We start from the raw sequence: 16,054 nt of genomic DNA, 5'->3' as shown, positions 1-16,054 counted from the left end.
ACAAAAGACCTTCCAGCAACTGGAACACAATTAAAATTACAACATGACAAAGTCAAAATAGAGATTTCCCTCATGTGGTATATATTCTATAGTTAGCCATATGAGCTTTCTGACATTTTCCTATTAGACACTGGGTAGCTGGAGAAATCTGCCAGGGTCAGGAATATCTTAATAGAAAGGTATGAATTAATGAGTCAATACTTACAGATAAATTAATATAAAACTAAGACAACCACAAAAAAAGTAATTCAGCATTGTTCACATTTGCTTTATGATTTTTTTTAAGTTTTCTACACTACAAAAAAAACCATTCACTGCATTTTCAGTTGCTATGTAAATTGATCCAGGCTATGCCAGGGGAAAAAAATGTAGTGGCTGAAAAGCTCAAGCAAGAAAGTATCTGTCACATTAAAGAAAGTCGAGCCTGAAAAAAAATATCAAAATGGGGAATACCCTAAAGAAATCCAAAGTATTCTGACACATTTATTTGTAGAAGATAAAGAAGGACAATAAAAATGATTATAGGTTTAAACAGTAGTGCTTTGCTAAATTTTTATGAGAGGAGCTAAAGAAAATGAACTTATCCCAGTAAGGAAGAGAAATAAGATAACCACTATTCAAAACTATTTAAAAGCCTGATAATTTATCCAAACATCCCCCCTCAGTTTGTCTTTCATCTCATTTGACTAAGTCCTCAGTATGAATATATCATGACAATATTTTTACAATTCATAATGATACTACAAGAAAGGTAGGATCAAAACAATCATCATCCAATGAGGAAAATATTCTTCCTCTTATTTCCAGCAATTACATGCAATTTTATATGGTTAATTTAAATGTAGTATTAGGCATTTAGAGTGAAGGATCTAGCCGTACATTACATCATAGCTACATGGGATTAACTCCCATAGTCCTATCCAGTAATAATTTTGAAAATCCTTTCAGAAACTTTCTTATCTGTGGCCTACCTGACATGCCATGGTTTTCAATTTGGACCAGAAAATCCCGTAAGATTGTAAGAATAAACTTAGTCCTGGCACATTTGTTTCAATTCTGAGTAGAAGAACCAACAAAACTAAATAAATGTGAAGTTAAATTTTTGAAACTTGTGATTTTTGGAATAATCAAAATTTAAACCTCTCGAGAGTCTACCCAATTTATCTGCAATGGTTTACTCTTTCTTTCTTTCTCAAGAACTGATTTCAAACAGCCAATGCCAAGTTAAATTACATCGTACAACAGAATCACAAGATAATTGAGGAGGTCTCTAGTGCAACCCGCTGCTCAAAGCAGGCTCAGCTATGAGGTAAGACCAGGTTGCTCTGGGCTTGATCCAGTCAGGTCTTGGAAACCTCCAAGGATGCCACAACCCACACAGCCTCACTGCGCAACCTGTTCCAACACTGGACTGCCCTAATGGTGCAAAAGTTTTTCCTTATGTCAACTTGGAACATGTGTAAGGGATTTGTAAATCTTTTAAGGGAGAAAGCTGAGAGTTTTATACAGCTACCATGTGCAACAATTACTAGTCTTAATTTACTGATCTGCAGTCTAATGCCACATACCTTCTTGAACAGAAATAATGGCAACTCACTTTAAAATAGTGGTTTGAATTATGCTGCAACTTGTAATGCTATTACTGTATTACTGCTTGATGAGTCAATAGGTTTTATTGACATCATATACTAGTTTTGCTGTTACTAATTGATGTAATTGTCCATATTACAGACTGAGAGCTAATTACTGCTGGAAATTAAGTGAACTTTGGTAAAAATGTCATAATTCCCCTAATGCTAAATCTCTAATATAACAACAGGATAAGGAAGAAGTGAAACAAGTGCAGCTTCTTACCAGTCAGGAAGATGGTGAAAAAAAACAGATTTCCAGACCAGCAGGCTAAACTTAAATTCTTCTATCCCTACAGCTTGCCTGGTACCTAAAGTGCAGATGGAAATTCTCACTGAACTTGGCTGAATTTTCTGAAAATGCAGTCAGGAGTGTAAGCATTAATTTGGAGCTTAATTTTAGATTCATATTATTCTCAAATATGATTCCCATGTTTCTATTTTAAAAACTATTTTTGCTAGTAGCCTTGCTATTGATTAAAATAGGATAATACCAATTCCAAAAAACATGTATTAAAAATAGACAAAAAAGAAATCAGTGCATCTTCTCAAACTTCAGAACATTTTTACACTTTTCAAAAAGTGAAAATAAAAAAGCCTACAAGCTCCTGCAAAGATTTTGTATATCATAAGCATGACGATATACATAGGTCTGCATACAGTCACATGTCAGCAATAATAAGAATAATTATTAATAAAACATTTTTATGTAGTCTTAAAAGCAAATCAAATTTTTTTTTCCTAATTTTTTTTCGGGTTACCAGTTGCTTAGAACAGGAGGGCTTTTTTCCCTCTCTGTTTTGCAGTTAATATTAAGAAGAGTTAGATTAAAGATTACTATTAAATTCACACCTCCTTAGCAGCAGGGCCTAAGACACAGAAGCAGTGTGCCATACCACTGAAAAAATATTAGTTGCATTTAACTCTTGCCTTATCAGTGTGTTTGACCAAGAACCCCTACTTTTCCTGCTTTCATGCTTCAAAAAGTGTAACTAACTCAGGTTTGTATTAAAAAAGAAAAAAAGATCAAGGCGTTATTTCTTATTTGTTTTGTGCTATAAAAAGTTTATAAAGTTGCAGAAAACAAACCTCAGCGTCTGGAATTTTAAGGCCTCGAATCAGGAACTGACTTGAGCTCATGGTGCCCTGTCTCCTGCTCAGGCCCAGGCCCAGGCTGCCATCTCAGCCCCGCCTGGGGCCCTCAGCCCCTGCCCCGCCATGTCATGGCGGTGCCGGCTCCAGCCCCACCAGGGCCCAGCCCCGGCCTGACCACGGGCCTGATCCCGACCTGATCTGCGAGCGACCGCCCGGCCCAGCCTGGCCCCTGGAGGTGCCCGGCCGCCCCCAGCTGCCCTGCTCCCTCGTGGGAGGTGGGACGGGCCCTGGCTGCCCGGCCCGGCCCAGCCCTGTGGCCATGGGGAGCCCCGCAGCGCCCTGGGCAGAGCACTCCCACTCCCGCTCCCCCAGGGCCCCTCACCAGGAGGCCCGCATGGATGCTTGGCAGGGATGAACAACGCCAAGCTCTCTCCTGACTCTGTGTTGCACCCCTCAAATCAGAAAGATGGAATTATATCCTGAAGAGACCAAAACACGGACTTCCACAGATTGCACGGATCTTATTCATCATATCTGCGGCAACCGAACTGAGGAGGAAAATACTGCCAGGATTCAGTCACCAAGGACCTGATTATATAGACAGTATTTAGCCTAATCTCTTCTGCAGTGAGTGCATTCCTCTTCCTGTAATTAAATGTGATCACAGGCGCAATTATTTAGGGGCATAATTCCACCAGCTCAGACACCTAACTACTTCAACGGCAGGTGAAGAAGTCAAGTAATGAAAGGATATGAATGAAAATGTAAATGTTACTGTGGGCTATGTGACTGGAGGCTAGGCTGAGATAGCTAAAAATCATATGAATATGTAAAACTATTAGGCTATGCATTAAAAGTTCAAAAATTCCACCAGTACTAAAAATGTCAGATACTGAATAACTGAAACATTTTTGAAAAGTTTGTATCTTCTGCTTTAAAGAAAGGAATTACAGGATTATGTTGAAGCAAAGCGATATTGCTATTTGTTATTCCAAATGTTTTTGTGAGTAGCAGCAAAGATAGACGGACTTTGTCCTATAATTCTGGGGAAATAAAATTTAGAAATGTTATATTCAGTTATTACTTCCCCAAAGATATACTGCAAGCCTGAAGAAATTTCACAGAAAAAAGAAAATGGTCAGAAATTGATGTTTATGAGTTTTGACAACATTAAAAGAGGTAAATATGCATAGCTTTCTGAGGGATTGCTATCAGAAAGAGAATTTAAGCTCTACAAATACTAGGAAAGTAAATATTCCAAGCAGGATTATGAATTACAATAATTAGTCTTAATTATATTCCTTATGTATTTTTTGTTTACTGCTTTTTATTATGATAGTGCATAAGGCATATATACCTATACGGAAATTGGCAGTTTCTGCTCTGAAGAACTGATACGTTAAACAGATAAGTCACCCAAAAAGGAAGATATGGTGTGTGACACAGAAAACTGGAAACCAGACAGGACAGACACAGCCTCAACAGAACAATTGTCTCATTCTATCTGGCATCATAAATAATGGAATTACCCTTTTTTTCTCCTGAAGTACAAGCAGCTTCAGTGATACTGGACACACTTCTATAAAGCTGTACACTGTTTTTTTTTTACTATCCCCTATTCCATCCTTCTATAATCCTAAACAATGGAAAGAGATAAAAATAGGTGCAAAGGCAAGTGTAGCCATACCTCCACTCTGTTTCTGATCAGCTAAAAAACCACAGTAGGCATCAATAACGGAAACAGTAACCGAGCTGCCTGAAAAGGACAGTACTGAGAAGAGACTGGCTGCAAATGGGTGACAGTAGAAAGAAAGGGAAAGAAAAGGCATTTAACAAAAACTAGCAAAAATGTTGTTTAGTTTTGGTCTTTCCCCACTGTATAGTCTTCACGTTACCTAAATTAAATTGTTGGCACTCTATTTTACTGACTTGTTTTATCTGCCTTCTAACCCTTTTGTACTTGATTTTCACATTATTTTGTATTCATGAGTTTGAGTAAGAATGAAAGAACCTTGGATTAAGGATCAGAAGCATTACAGAATACTTTTACATAAGGATAATAGATATGTATTATTGCTCTGGAAATTTTGCAGGTATGATAGTTATTAACAGGGATTTGACTAACAGGCAGAAAAATACCATCTGGTTTAAATAAACTGTTAGTAAGGGTCAAGTTATGAGAGCAACATTTTAATGTATGTATATAATCAATATGCAATATATGCAAATTTGTGATTTTAAAATTCTGGGCCCTAGTAAGATAAGTCATCTATAAAATATTTTTCTTTATATACAAATATTGGCACCACCTCTTTTATACTTATAAAGGATCAAACCCACATGCTGAATTAATAATACAAATATTTTATGGATATGAATTTCACAAGTTTCATGCTGTGGTTTTGCTTATCATTGGGTAAAGGAAGGAAAGAATAGGTGGATTTCTCTCTGGCATTTGGATATTAAAGGTATTGGGAATCTAAACATTTAAAAACCTTTAACTAAGTCCATGCTTTTTCACTGAAATACTAAATATATTTGAAAATGAAATCAAACATACCTGTCCTATTGATAATGTATATTAGTTTAGGTACAAGGCCAAGAGAATACCACCGTCAGACTTTCATTCTGAATATGTCTTGCATCCAGCCAGCTCAGAGCTGGGCAAATAAAGAGCTCACACGAACATGTCTTCAGACCCCTAGGTTCTGAAGCAAATGGGAAATTAAGGCAATTAGCTAAACAAAAAGATAAAGGGAGGAAAAATGCAAAACATGAGAGGGAGGAAAGAACAATAGAAAAATAGAAAAAAAGATGAAACACAACTAAACATCTCTGTGGGACAGGAAAAACTTGGATTTCTCCTGCTTTTAATAGGTGATGTAGTACTTGCTGAGCCTGCTTATATTTTTTTATAGACAGCTTGTCACCACAAAGTAGATAATGAAATCAAGACATGGAAAAATGAATTCATCTTCCAGAGGTAAACTCTTCCCCTCAGTAAGTTCTTTTATGTTGGTAAATTGTTTATTCATGGGGTAGGATAAGAATACCTTATGTCTGACCATTTAAAATCATACTGAACAGTAATATGGCATGTATTTGCTTTAACTCTTTCCTATCTTAAACTGCAATTATCATATAAAAAGATGCAGACATTTTATTAGTAATATAACATAAAATTGGATAAAGAAGGGAGTTTGATAACTTTACTGGGTAAAAAAAAGTTTAGATTATAAGTAATGGTGCCAGCTTGTAGATGTGTGAATACTACTAGCCACATATGTATACATTACACTTATCCATGCATATAGGCATGCGTGAATTAGAATTTACACATTACTCTCCTCCTGTTATTTAACAGAAGAGCTTCACAGATATCTGAGAAATATATAAAATATTGACTAGTAAAAGCCTTTGGAATGGTAGTACACTTTTAATAACTCAAAAGGTGCCATGCAGTCAAAGAAACGATAACTTCTATATACAGTAATACACTGACATCGTTGTAATCCTTACAAGAACTTATAACCATTTCTTTTTAATAAAATATGAAACAATTTCAGTGGTAACTTAAGTTGTAGGAGTTTGTTTACAACAAAGTGCAAGTCCCTGAGCATCAATTCATCTCTCTTTGGGAATATTTGTTAATACTACTAAAGAGTAGAAAACAATGAGGATGAAAGAGAAAAAGATAAAAATGCACCTGAAGATTATTGTTGTTTGCTTATATATATTTAAAAAACCTCTCTGATTTCACTCCTGAATCATATATCTTTGTGCTAATGCCATGTAAAGAGAACATCTCTATATGTATTAAGTATAATAGGATGGAACCTATGTTTTGCAAACACAGAATGTTTAATTTCATAAACAAAAATTCATGAAAGGTCTTGATTTCTGTCTTCACTTTCTCGACCCTCTCCTTCTTCCCAAAACTGACGTTCAGTGTATCTACTTTGATGTATTAGTTATTCTTCTTGTATGTACCTGCATTTGTGATTGTCATCTCTGGACTGAGTTGCAGTATTTTTAAAGACTGTGTTGTAGTATTCCCTTCAAGAGGAAGTTTTATTAATGTGTTTTATAATCCATTACAGTTTTCTTTATTCAGTAAGTACATGCCATTTGGAACAAAATAGGTCAGGCACACAGTACATGGCTCGAGTGCTCCGAAGGTGCTGTAAACCTGACACAAACACACAGGCCTGAGGCAGTGGCAGTCCCCCGGGGAAGCACTGGTTCCCATCTGTGCATCCTTTGCTCAGAACCCTACCACAGGGTTTTGGCATATGGGGAACAATGAGAAAGCAAATAATTGAATTTTGACCCAGTTACTCTCAGCTGCAAAATGTTGATGAAGGAGCCATTGCAACACCTCTAACTGAGAGCAGTTCTGATGCTGCTTATGGCCAGGCAGGCCTCTACAGAGCAAAGAATGAGTAAAGGTGCAGCTCCCAAACCCTGAATCTTGTTTTGAGCATACTTTGGGTAAGACAGTACTCAGATAGCACTGGAATTACTACTGTAATTCCACAAAGAAGAAATCATATTTGCAAAAATATTTTTAAAGCATTGTAATAATCTCTTTGCTAGAAATATGGAACTCTCATTAATATCACTGTGACGTATTTTATGTGTAGTAAAGTCCTGAAAATATTTAGAGATGTGATGATATGAATATAGTGATACCTAGCAGTAAGATGTACTCTTTCATTCAAATGTCTTCTGAAACTAATTTGTCAAAATGTGACATAATTTTTGTTACCACATTCTGATAAAACACAATTGTAGATGCCATGGCATTAATTTCTACAAATGCCATGAAAATTGCAAATCATCCCTGCTTGCCTCCTGCCAGGAATATGTGTACTAGAAACAATCATGAAAATGAATAATTACTCATGTAATTTGAATTTCACTTTTATGTGAAAGACTAGCCCAAGACTATTTGCTGGTTCAGTCCCAATGAAGGTCTGTCTTGCAGCTGTTAATGGGACTTGAGTGTGAACTTCAAAATCATTGAATAATCCTGAATGCTTATGAGAGACAAAAACTAAATGCGCAAGGACCATACTTGTTTAATTTAAAAAAGAAAAAAAAGGTCAAGTCTACAAAGTATTTGTACAGCAATGTACTTAAACTATGCTAAGAACGATAATTTCAGTCTAGACATAGAGCTCCCCCCCCCCCCAGTGTTTACTCAATATATGAATTTCAACTAGAATATAAATGAATACCTCTTCTCAAAAAGAATACACAGCTTTAGCAAGCTGGAGTAAATGACATCCCCAGGAAATCCATCATAAAGCATTTCATTTGCTAAAACACAATTAAATTTCCCTGATAATTCTGTAAGGATTTCCCACTGGACTTGGCTTAGTTTATAGAAGAACATGATTTTAGAGTGCCATTCCTGCTGCTTTAAGAAACAAAGGCTTCATCATCAGAAACAAAATAAAGTCATCCTCAGATACAAAATTATCAAGCTCTGCTTGCATTGTTAGGATGTTATCTGGTAGAATGACTCCAGTGTTTTTCAGCAATTATACCAAGTCACATAACCACCAACCAAATAACCAGTCTGCAATGTGGTAAAGCTCTTTCAACAGAATCATGATCAGTTTAACTTTGTAGTCTTCTGGAGTGACTCTGGCAGTGAAGTAATCCAAAACTGGAAATAGAAAAAGAGGGGAAGTCCAGAGCCTGGCCATGCTATTCACTTGTCTTACAGCAGCAGCTAGGATCAGATCTGCCTAGCTGCTGAGGCAACACAGAGCAATACTAAGGTGGCGGTGAGCTACACCCGGCACCACGCTGGTTTTGAGCAGTGCAGGAGGGAAAAAGATACATTTGTGCTTATATATATTTCCTTCTTTCTCCATTTAGGTATTTGGCTCACCAGAGATATAGCCCTAACCTGAGAAGTCACCAAAATACAACCAAATATTTCTAGTTGCTTTGTTCAGACCATGCTAGCACTGAGCTTGTTCAAGGAGAGGGCTCTTCTTTTTACCACTTCAGCTTTTCCTCATGCGCTTAACATTTTAATCTCTTTGAGAGCTGCCTGACCAGTTTCACTTTTTCTGACTCTGGGGACCTATGCTTAAAGATGGAACTGTGTCAGAAAGAAGATGTGTGTGCACTGAAAAACTCCCCTTTGTGTAATGCTTAGTAAACTTCTGTTCATCACACAAATTCTCAACACAGTATACTTAATTTGGTATTTGCTGCAAAGTAGAAAATCAGCAGTGAAATATTAGCCATATTGCACTGAGAAAACAAATATATTGTGGAAGATCATTCATCATTAGAAATTTTTGTTTTAATTTTAAATCATGCTCCTGGAACAGTATTATAAGAAAAATTGCTTTGTTCGCATAAATTCTGTGCTTGAGCAGTAGGTAACTAGAAGTTCACATTGACAATAAAATAAACTATGATTTGCTCATCCTGCTGTGCAAAAGTAAAAGTTTCCCTGCAAGTACTGTCATAAATCCTTGAAAATGTAGAAGTGATCTGATACAAAGAAGCAGTTTTCCTGCACAATGATGTTACCGATCCAGCAAAGCCAGCTTCTCCAACACTGTAACTTTGTTCCCAAGTCACCCACATGAAGTACAAGTCTGTAACAGTATTGAAACCAGTATGTTCCCATTTTCCAATATCAGAAGTAAAAACTGTTTGTATCAAGGTGCATATTGATTATCTAGTATTGATCCTGGTATCTAATATCTCAGTTAATCTGTAACTTTCTTCTTAAAACATTGTACAACAGTTCCACTCCTTATCTCCAAACATCAAAGTGTCTCTACAGTGCTTAAAAATATAACTTTATTGAAAGACGTGCAAAAACTGGATATAACTATTAAAATCTGATCACAGTCAGATCAGATTTATGAGTTTTACTTATTCCTATAGTTTCCTATAGAATAGTTTTCACTGCAGCAGTGTCTGAACACTTCCTGCAGAGGAGCTCAGGTTGTTTTCATTATTTCTTTATTATTATTAAAATGCTGAATTTGTTCTTTTTTTTTATTCTCACATTTTTTGAAATCAACATCTTAAATTGCGTCCCTTGGTTGAAATGATGAGTAGAAATGATGTCTTAGAATACTGATTTCAATAATCTATATTATTTCACTTTATGTCAAATACTTGTATAAGAAAAATATTCCCATATTAGTAATTTATGACTGTACACTTTGATTCATCCCTTTATATTCATGGATATATATCTTAGAGGAATGACAAGATAAAGAGTAGACTATTATTTATTTATTTTTAACTATGTTAGAGTTGAACTAGAATCATGAGGCAGAATATTCTGAAGCTGTCTTGTGTTTATTTTCCAAACTTGACAGGACTAATAAACATGGCTACCTACAAAATCACTCTTTTAAAGGACTTTGCACAACAGTCCTACCAGAAACAACATTCCCACATCCTGATACTGTCAGAAATTTAAAGCTTTTCTACACTGTGCTTGTGATACAGGCAGACATCAAGGGTTAAATTAGCACCACCAAAAGTTCATACTCTAATCTCTGAGCCTGTAACTCAGGCTCAAAGTGAAGTGACAAACTGCTTATATTCCATAGAGGAGCAATAACCTTCCTTTACTTTTACTTCTGTTTTAGTCTCCTTTCTTTTCTCATCCTAGTGATACTCTTTTTCTAAAAAAGTGGAATAAATAAAAAAAATACAACAACCTCATCTCACAGACACTCCTAATAGCAAAAACATCACTAAATAAGAAATGATGGAGAGCAGCTTGGGATTAATTGTCACAGAAACCTGCATAAGGTTGCTCTCATATCACCACTCTGTGGCTTCAGAACAGCAGCCCAGCTGTGTTGCAGCATCTGCCAACCCACCATTCCTTTGCTCTCCCCCTGGGATGTTGAACTGGATTTGGCACTTATAGAGCAACTAACATTTCAAAGTCTTTTACCTACATGCTTTTCCCCCGTTTCACATGTCGCTTTCTGTTTTCTTCTCCTTCTTATCACCAAAAAATGAAAGTTTTTTTTTAAACAGAATACCATATTGTTTCCTAAAAGTTCATTGCTTCCAACTGCTTATTCCCCACCGATTATGAAATTCAGTATCGGTTGTTTCAGATGATTTCCACAGCAACCAATGTAATCTCATAGAGTGCTATGAGTTTGGGTGGAAAATAAGCACCATAAACTCATGCAAAAGTTACCTGTTACAAACAAAAAAAGGAGACAAGAAAACAGAAAATGTTGCATGTGAAACAGAAATGTCAAAGCAGAATACATGTCAAAGTTTTTTTCAGGGAATATTACTGCATTCTTCTTACAATAAACATGACAGTTCCGAACAGAAAGCTTCCAGCTGAGCATCAGGCTCTCAACACCCATAAGTCAGATTGCGTAGCAGATGTTAAATGTGAAATCCATTAAGACCAATTAGATTCTACAGAAGAAAAAACAGTAATAGCATGTGCAGGCAGTCCTGTATTATACAACAGTACTGAGAGACAGAGTAAACCACAAAAGACAGAAGAGCTTAAAAGTGTAAATTTTACCCTTTCCTCATGAAGTGACCAGCTAACAGATCTGTTGAGCTGCCTGCAGTCACAGGAAGCAAGGAGGGACTCTGGCCTCCTCTTTCCATCTAGAAGCAGCTTTTGTGAGACAGTCATAAGGCCATCCTCTACTGTGCACCATAAGGTGGTCCTGCATGGCAGCTTGAAATGGTAATGTAGCAAAAGAGTTGCAACCTCTTTCCCAAACTGCATGTGCATTTAGTATTGCATTAACCGAACCAAGTCCCCCCTGACATGTGCTAAGGTGAGAGGTCTGGTAGCTCAGAGATCCCCATCGCGAGTGTGGCTTGGAGCCAATGTATCAGGAAAAAGAGAAAAAAAATGTGGTATGCTCTAGTAGAGCCTTTTCAATACCAACACAAAGAGTTACTCTTTCTATCAACCATTAACAGACTGGATTTGTAATAGTTACATGGAGCAGATCTGTCGAGCACTTTTCAGCACTAAGCCATGTATGCGAGTTAAATTCTGGCCATGTAGTAATTGTGTAGATAAATGAAGCAGTCATTGCATACTAGATAGCTTGCACACCACTGGGGGCAAAGAACCTAATTTTTTATAGGAATTATGCATACTAAAAAGGAATGTCTGTCTCTGTACTTGTCAGGACATGTTGCCAAAGGCTGAAGTATTATTTCCTGGTATGCAGTGTCAAACAACCTCTGGTTCTTGAATCAGAATTAGTCTGCAACAACTAATCCATCTCTGGATATTAGGCAATTTATAAATTAAATAGATGCATACATAGTATCCAAGATGAATTTGATCTGCAGCACCATTTAAGAAAATTAAGTAATTCCCATTTAAAAAAGAAAAGTGGTAGACAGTCATTATAGCTACCAAAGTTAGGGATATATTAGATACAGACTTGAAATCTATTTCACAAAATATAGATTAAAGGCCACCTTTAGCCTTCAAACATTCCTCAGCAGCTTTCAATGAGAAACCCATTCAGCTACTCATGACCTAAGGAAATGGGTGAAACATATATAGCTTAATATATTTTTTTAATCACTTTGCAATCTACTGTTACTAGAATATGGTTAGAGTTGCCCGCAAGTCCTCCAGAGCAATGGTCAAAAACAAGCCTGTGTGCCTGCTACATAATTACGGACCAACAACTAACAGTTTCTTGCTGAGGATGTTCATGCTGTGAATAACAAATGCAAATGCAGCTATAGGGGTTTTTTACAGTGTAAAAGAAAATTAGGTAGGTTTCTTCTTGGCTGGCACCAATTAATTATCAGGTACCAGCAAAACCAGAATAGCCCCCACCAAGCTTTTTGCCTGGGTATTTTTGTCTGTAGGGCACAGGGCTGGGTTGAGCATTCTCTGTGAGAGCTCTGGAAATCAGTCACCTCCTAAGAGACACTGCCTTAACTCCGGGGTTCCTGGGGAACCGTGGCTGAGGAACAACTTGAGGAGCACCTGCTCTTCCCTTTGGGTATCAAGCTCTGTCAAGGGGTGAAGAAAGGAATATAGTCCTGCCAAATGCTGCTGGAAAGTCTAGAGCCAGTTGACCCAACTAATCTTCTCACCCCTGGTACAGAGCACTAAGGCAGGCTTCCAAGGTTAGCCGTCCCTCTGATGGATTCTTGTGCAGAAGTCAAGCAAAGCTACAGCAAGCACCCAATCAGTCCAGGGCATTTAATAAAAAAGCATTGTTTTATCAAAGGTCTCCATCAATTTGACATTTAGTCAATTAAAAAAAATAGACTAAAGTATTATTTCACACATTGTGCTTTGCCTTTGCCTTTGTTTCTCCTCCTGTTTTGGTGATTTTGTAAGTTTTCTCTCTGTGTTGCTGTATTTCAGAAAAATGTATCTAATTATACAAAAAAAGTATGAAATCACATTAAATAAAAGGTTGCCAAATGCGTACCTAAGCAAACAAAATTAAAACATGCTTCCCTTTTTTTAAGCTACTTTTAACTGAGCCCTTTTTTGCACTCATAAGTAAAAACAAAACAACAAAAATATCTAGCAAAAATATAAGTTTTCAGCTAACTGTATGAAATTAGGTAATTAACTATCTGTTTTACTTTTCATATCATAGTCAGATGGAAGACTAAAATCAAAACAAAAGTCATGGTGTACAATATCCAACTCATCCATGGCGTAATTCCACACAGATCAGTGGTATTACACCAGGGATTAATTTGGAACACTGATCTGAATTATAGCACTGTTCTGTAGAGCAACCTCATCATGATACAAAAAAACAAATCAAACCTTATGGGTACCAGGAATGCACACTATTATGCACCCAAAGATCTGTTTCTGCAAAAACAGAACAAGCTATTTCACATACTCCCTGATAATAAGGAATTTCTACTATTCTGGAAATCAGTAAGTCCATTTTTCTCAGCAAGGGCATTTAAATAATTATGTAAAATACTTGATAAAGTCCATCTAGAAAAGTGAAATGTTCTCCTACAACTCAGTTTTTACATGTCTTAATTAAATATGACATGCTTGACAGGTTATGCAGTTAATCTTCAAAAGCTGTTTTATTACAGTTTTGAAAATCGTATTTAAAATACTTAAGCCTGTTCAGCAAAGGGTGCTCACTACCTACCTAATACACTGCAGTGCGAGCTGTTCAATTAATTTCTCCTCTGAAGAGAGAGCTGTTCACACCTCCCTCCTCTGTTAAATACTGTGCCTGGATGCAGTTTTGAACACAAAACAGGTTGCTTCTGTTTAACTCCAGTACTGGTGAAGTTGGAGGTCGTATCCCCCACGGCGCCAGGCACCACGGGGCAGGCAGATGTTTCACGAAACCGTCCCTCCTGCGCTCAGGTAATGCAAGAGCACACAAACGCAGGAGGAAAGAAAATGAATAGAAAACGATCCTCTCTTCCAAAGGCTCACTCAACTCTGCAAGCACATTGCAAAGGTTTAAGGCTACCTGTGTCTTTCAAAGACAAATCTCTGCCAAGGGCTGGCGTTTTCGCCCAGCTGTGGTTTTATTAGTCCGAAACCACTCTCTGGCCCCGGTCCTACATAGGAGGGTACTCTGAAAGTCGGCATTCGTCACCACTTGATTTTCCTATTTGCGAGTGACCTGAAACCTTTAAGGTTATGCACAGCCAACCGGCAGAGTTACTCATGAGCTGTACACATGCTGCGGAAGGGGGTTTCGTTCGTTCCTTCTCTGAGACAGACCCTTCCACGCTCCCCGGAAAGTTGCTCTCCCCTCACTGCCCTGCGCCTTCCCGCGCGGAGGGCGAGCGCGGAGGGAGCGCGCTCACTCCGCCGCTAATGGGCACGGAAGCCAATGCAGCCATAAAATATTAAAGCCCTTCCTCGCCGCCGGCTCCGCGCCGCAGCCTCGGCACCGCCGCGCCCCGGCGCAGCGGCGCGACCCGCCCCCGGCTGCAGCCCGCGGGGCCGCCGCGCTCCGGGCCCCGGCGCCGGGCGGCGGCAGCAGCAGCCCCGCGCCCCCGGCCGTGGGGGGGCTGCTGCCCCGCCGCACTTCGGACGGGGCACCCGCGGCCCTGTCTGCCCCCACCCCCCAAAACAGCACCAAATACAATCTGAACCCTAGGGCGAGGGCGCCAGCCTCTCCCGACACACGCGCTGGCCTGGGCCGGGGGCTGCTTTTAACTTAGCGCCCCCCCGGGGCGGCCCCGGCGGCGCGGGCGCGGGGCAGCACTTACTGAAGAAGATGTACTCGGTGTAGCTGCTCCAGATCTTGTCCTCCCGGTACTGGTTGATGAAGGCGGCGGTGCCGGTGGAGTTGCAGGCCACCATGTGGAAGCCCGCCTCGGAGAGCCGGTCGAAGGCTTGCTCCAGGTAGGTGAATTTGAGGTAGAAGCGGGAGGTGTACTTCTCGGGAGGGCGGTCGGGGTCCCGGCTCTCGTTGAGCGTCTCGCCGAAGACCTCCTTGGCCAGGGCGATCCTGCCGCACACCATGATGCGGGCGACGCGGCGGAACTTGGCGTCCGCCTGGTTGTCCCGCACCGTGGTGTAGGAGCCACGGTAGCCCACGGTGAGGAAGCCCGAGCGCTTGTCCAGCGCCGCCGCCCGCTGCAGCCGGTCGCTGCTGCCCTGCGAGTTGCTGTCCTCCAGGTCGCTCTGGCAGCCCTCGTCGTTGAGCGAGCTTTGCTTGGTGACGTTGGGCGACAGCAGCTTGACCAGGTCGCCCAGCTGGAAGTACTCGGCCTCCCGCAGGAGCCGCTCCTTCTCCGGGAAGTGCTCGGGCAGCGCCAGCTGCTTGTCCCGCAGGTAATCCAGCACGTACCTGAAGAGGAAGCCGTCGCGGTCGATGAAGAAGCGCGCCCGGCTGTCCCTGGGCAGCTGGCGGGCGGCGGCCGGGCCGCCCCGGCAGGGCGAGAACATGGTGGCCAGCGTGCTGTCCGGGACGCTGAGCAGCGTGGAGTGCCTCGTCACGTACACCTGGCCCCCCACGTTCAGCTCCACCACCTCGGGGAACGGCGAGCCCGACGGCCCCGACACCATGTCGCTGATGGGCAGGATGCTGCCGCCCGCCTCCTTCAAAGCCATGGCTGCGAGCGGGCGGCCGCGAAGGAGGGTCTCCCTCCTAAAAAAGGCGGCCTCCCTCCCTCCCCTCCACCCACCCCTCCCCTCCTCCTTCCCCCGCCGCTCGGCGCGCCCGGAAGCGCCTGGACGGAGCTGCCGCCCCCGCCGCCCTCCGGCTCCGCGGCGCGGCGCGACGGCGCGCACGGGACGGCCCCAGCCCCGGCCCCGGCCCCGGCCCCGGCCCCGGCCCCGGCGCGGGCGGCGCGGCGCG

At 40.7% G+C, this 16,054-nt stretch overlaps 1 protein-coding gene across 5 annotated transcripts in view; it reads right to left on the bottom strand.

Moving 5' to 3' along the window:
• KCTD8 (potassium channel tetramerization domain containing 8) overlaps positions 1 to 15,852 on the bottom strand; it is a 100,944-nt gene extending 85,092 nt beyond the window's left edge. For all 5 annotated transcript variants that reach the window (XR_003258178.2, XR_003258177.2, XM_026093631.2 and 2 more), the window contains exon 1: positions 14,961 to 15,852. Coding sequence is in view for 3 of the 5 variants with exons in the window: in XM_026093631.2 (XP_025949416.2) it covers positions 14,961 to 15,807 (847 nt within the window). In the remaining 2 variants the exon portion in view is untranslated. The remainder of the gene's footprint in view (positions 1 to 14,960) is intronic.
• Positions 15,853 to 16,054: the final 202 nt, after the last annotated feature.

This window comes from Dromaius novaehollandiae, chromosome 4 (assembly GCF_036370855.1).
Source record: "Dromaius novaehollandiae isolate bDroNov1 chromosome 4, bDroNov1.hap1, whole genome shotgun sequence".
NCBI lineage: Eukaryota > Metazoa > Chordata > Aves > Casuariiformes > Dromaiidae > Dromaius > Dromaius novaehollandiae.
Note: the sequence above shows the minus strand (reverse complement) of the source record. Positions and strands in the feature narration are given on the sequence as shown.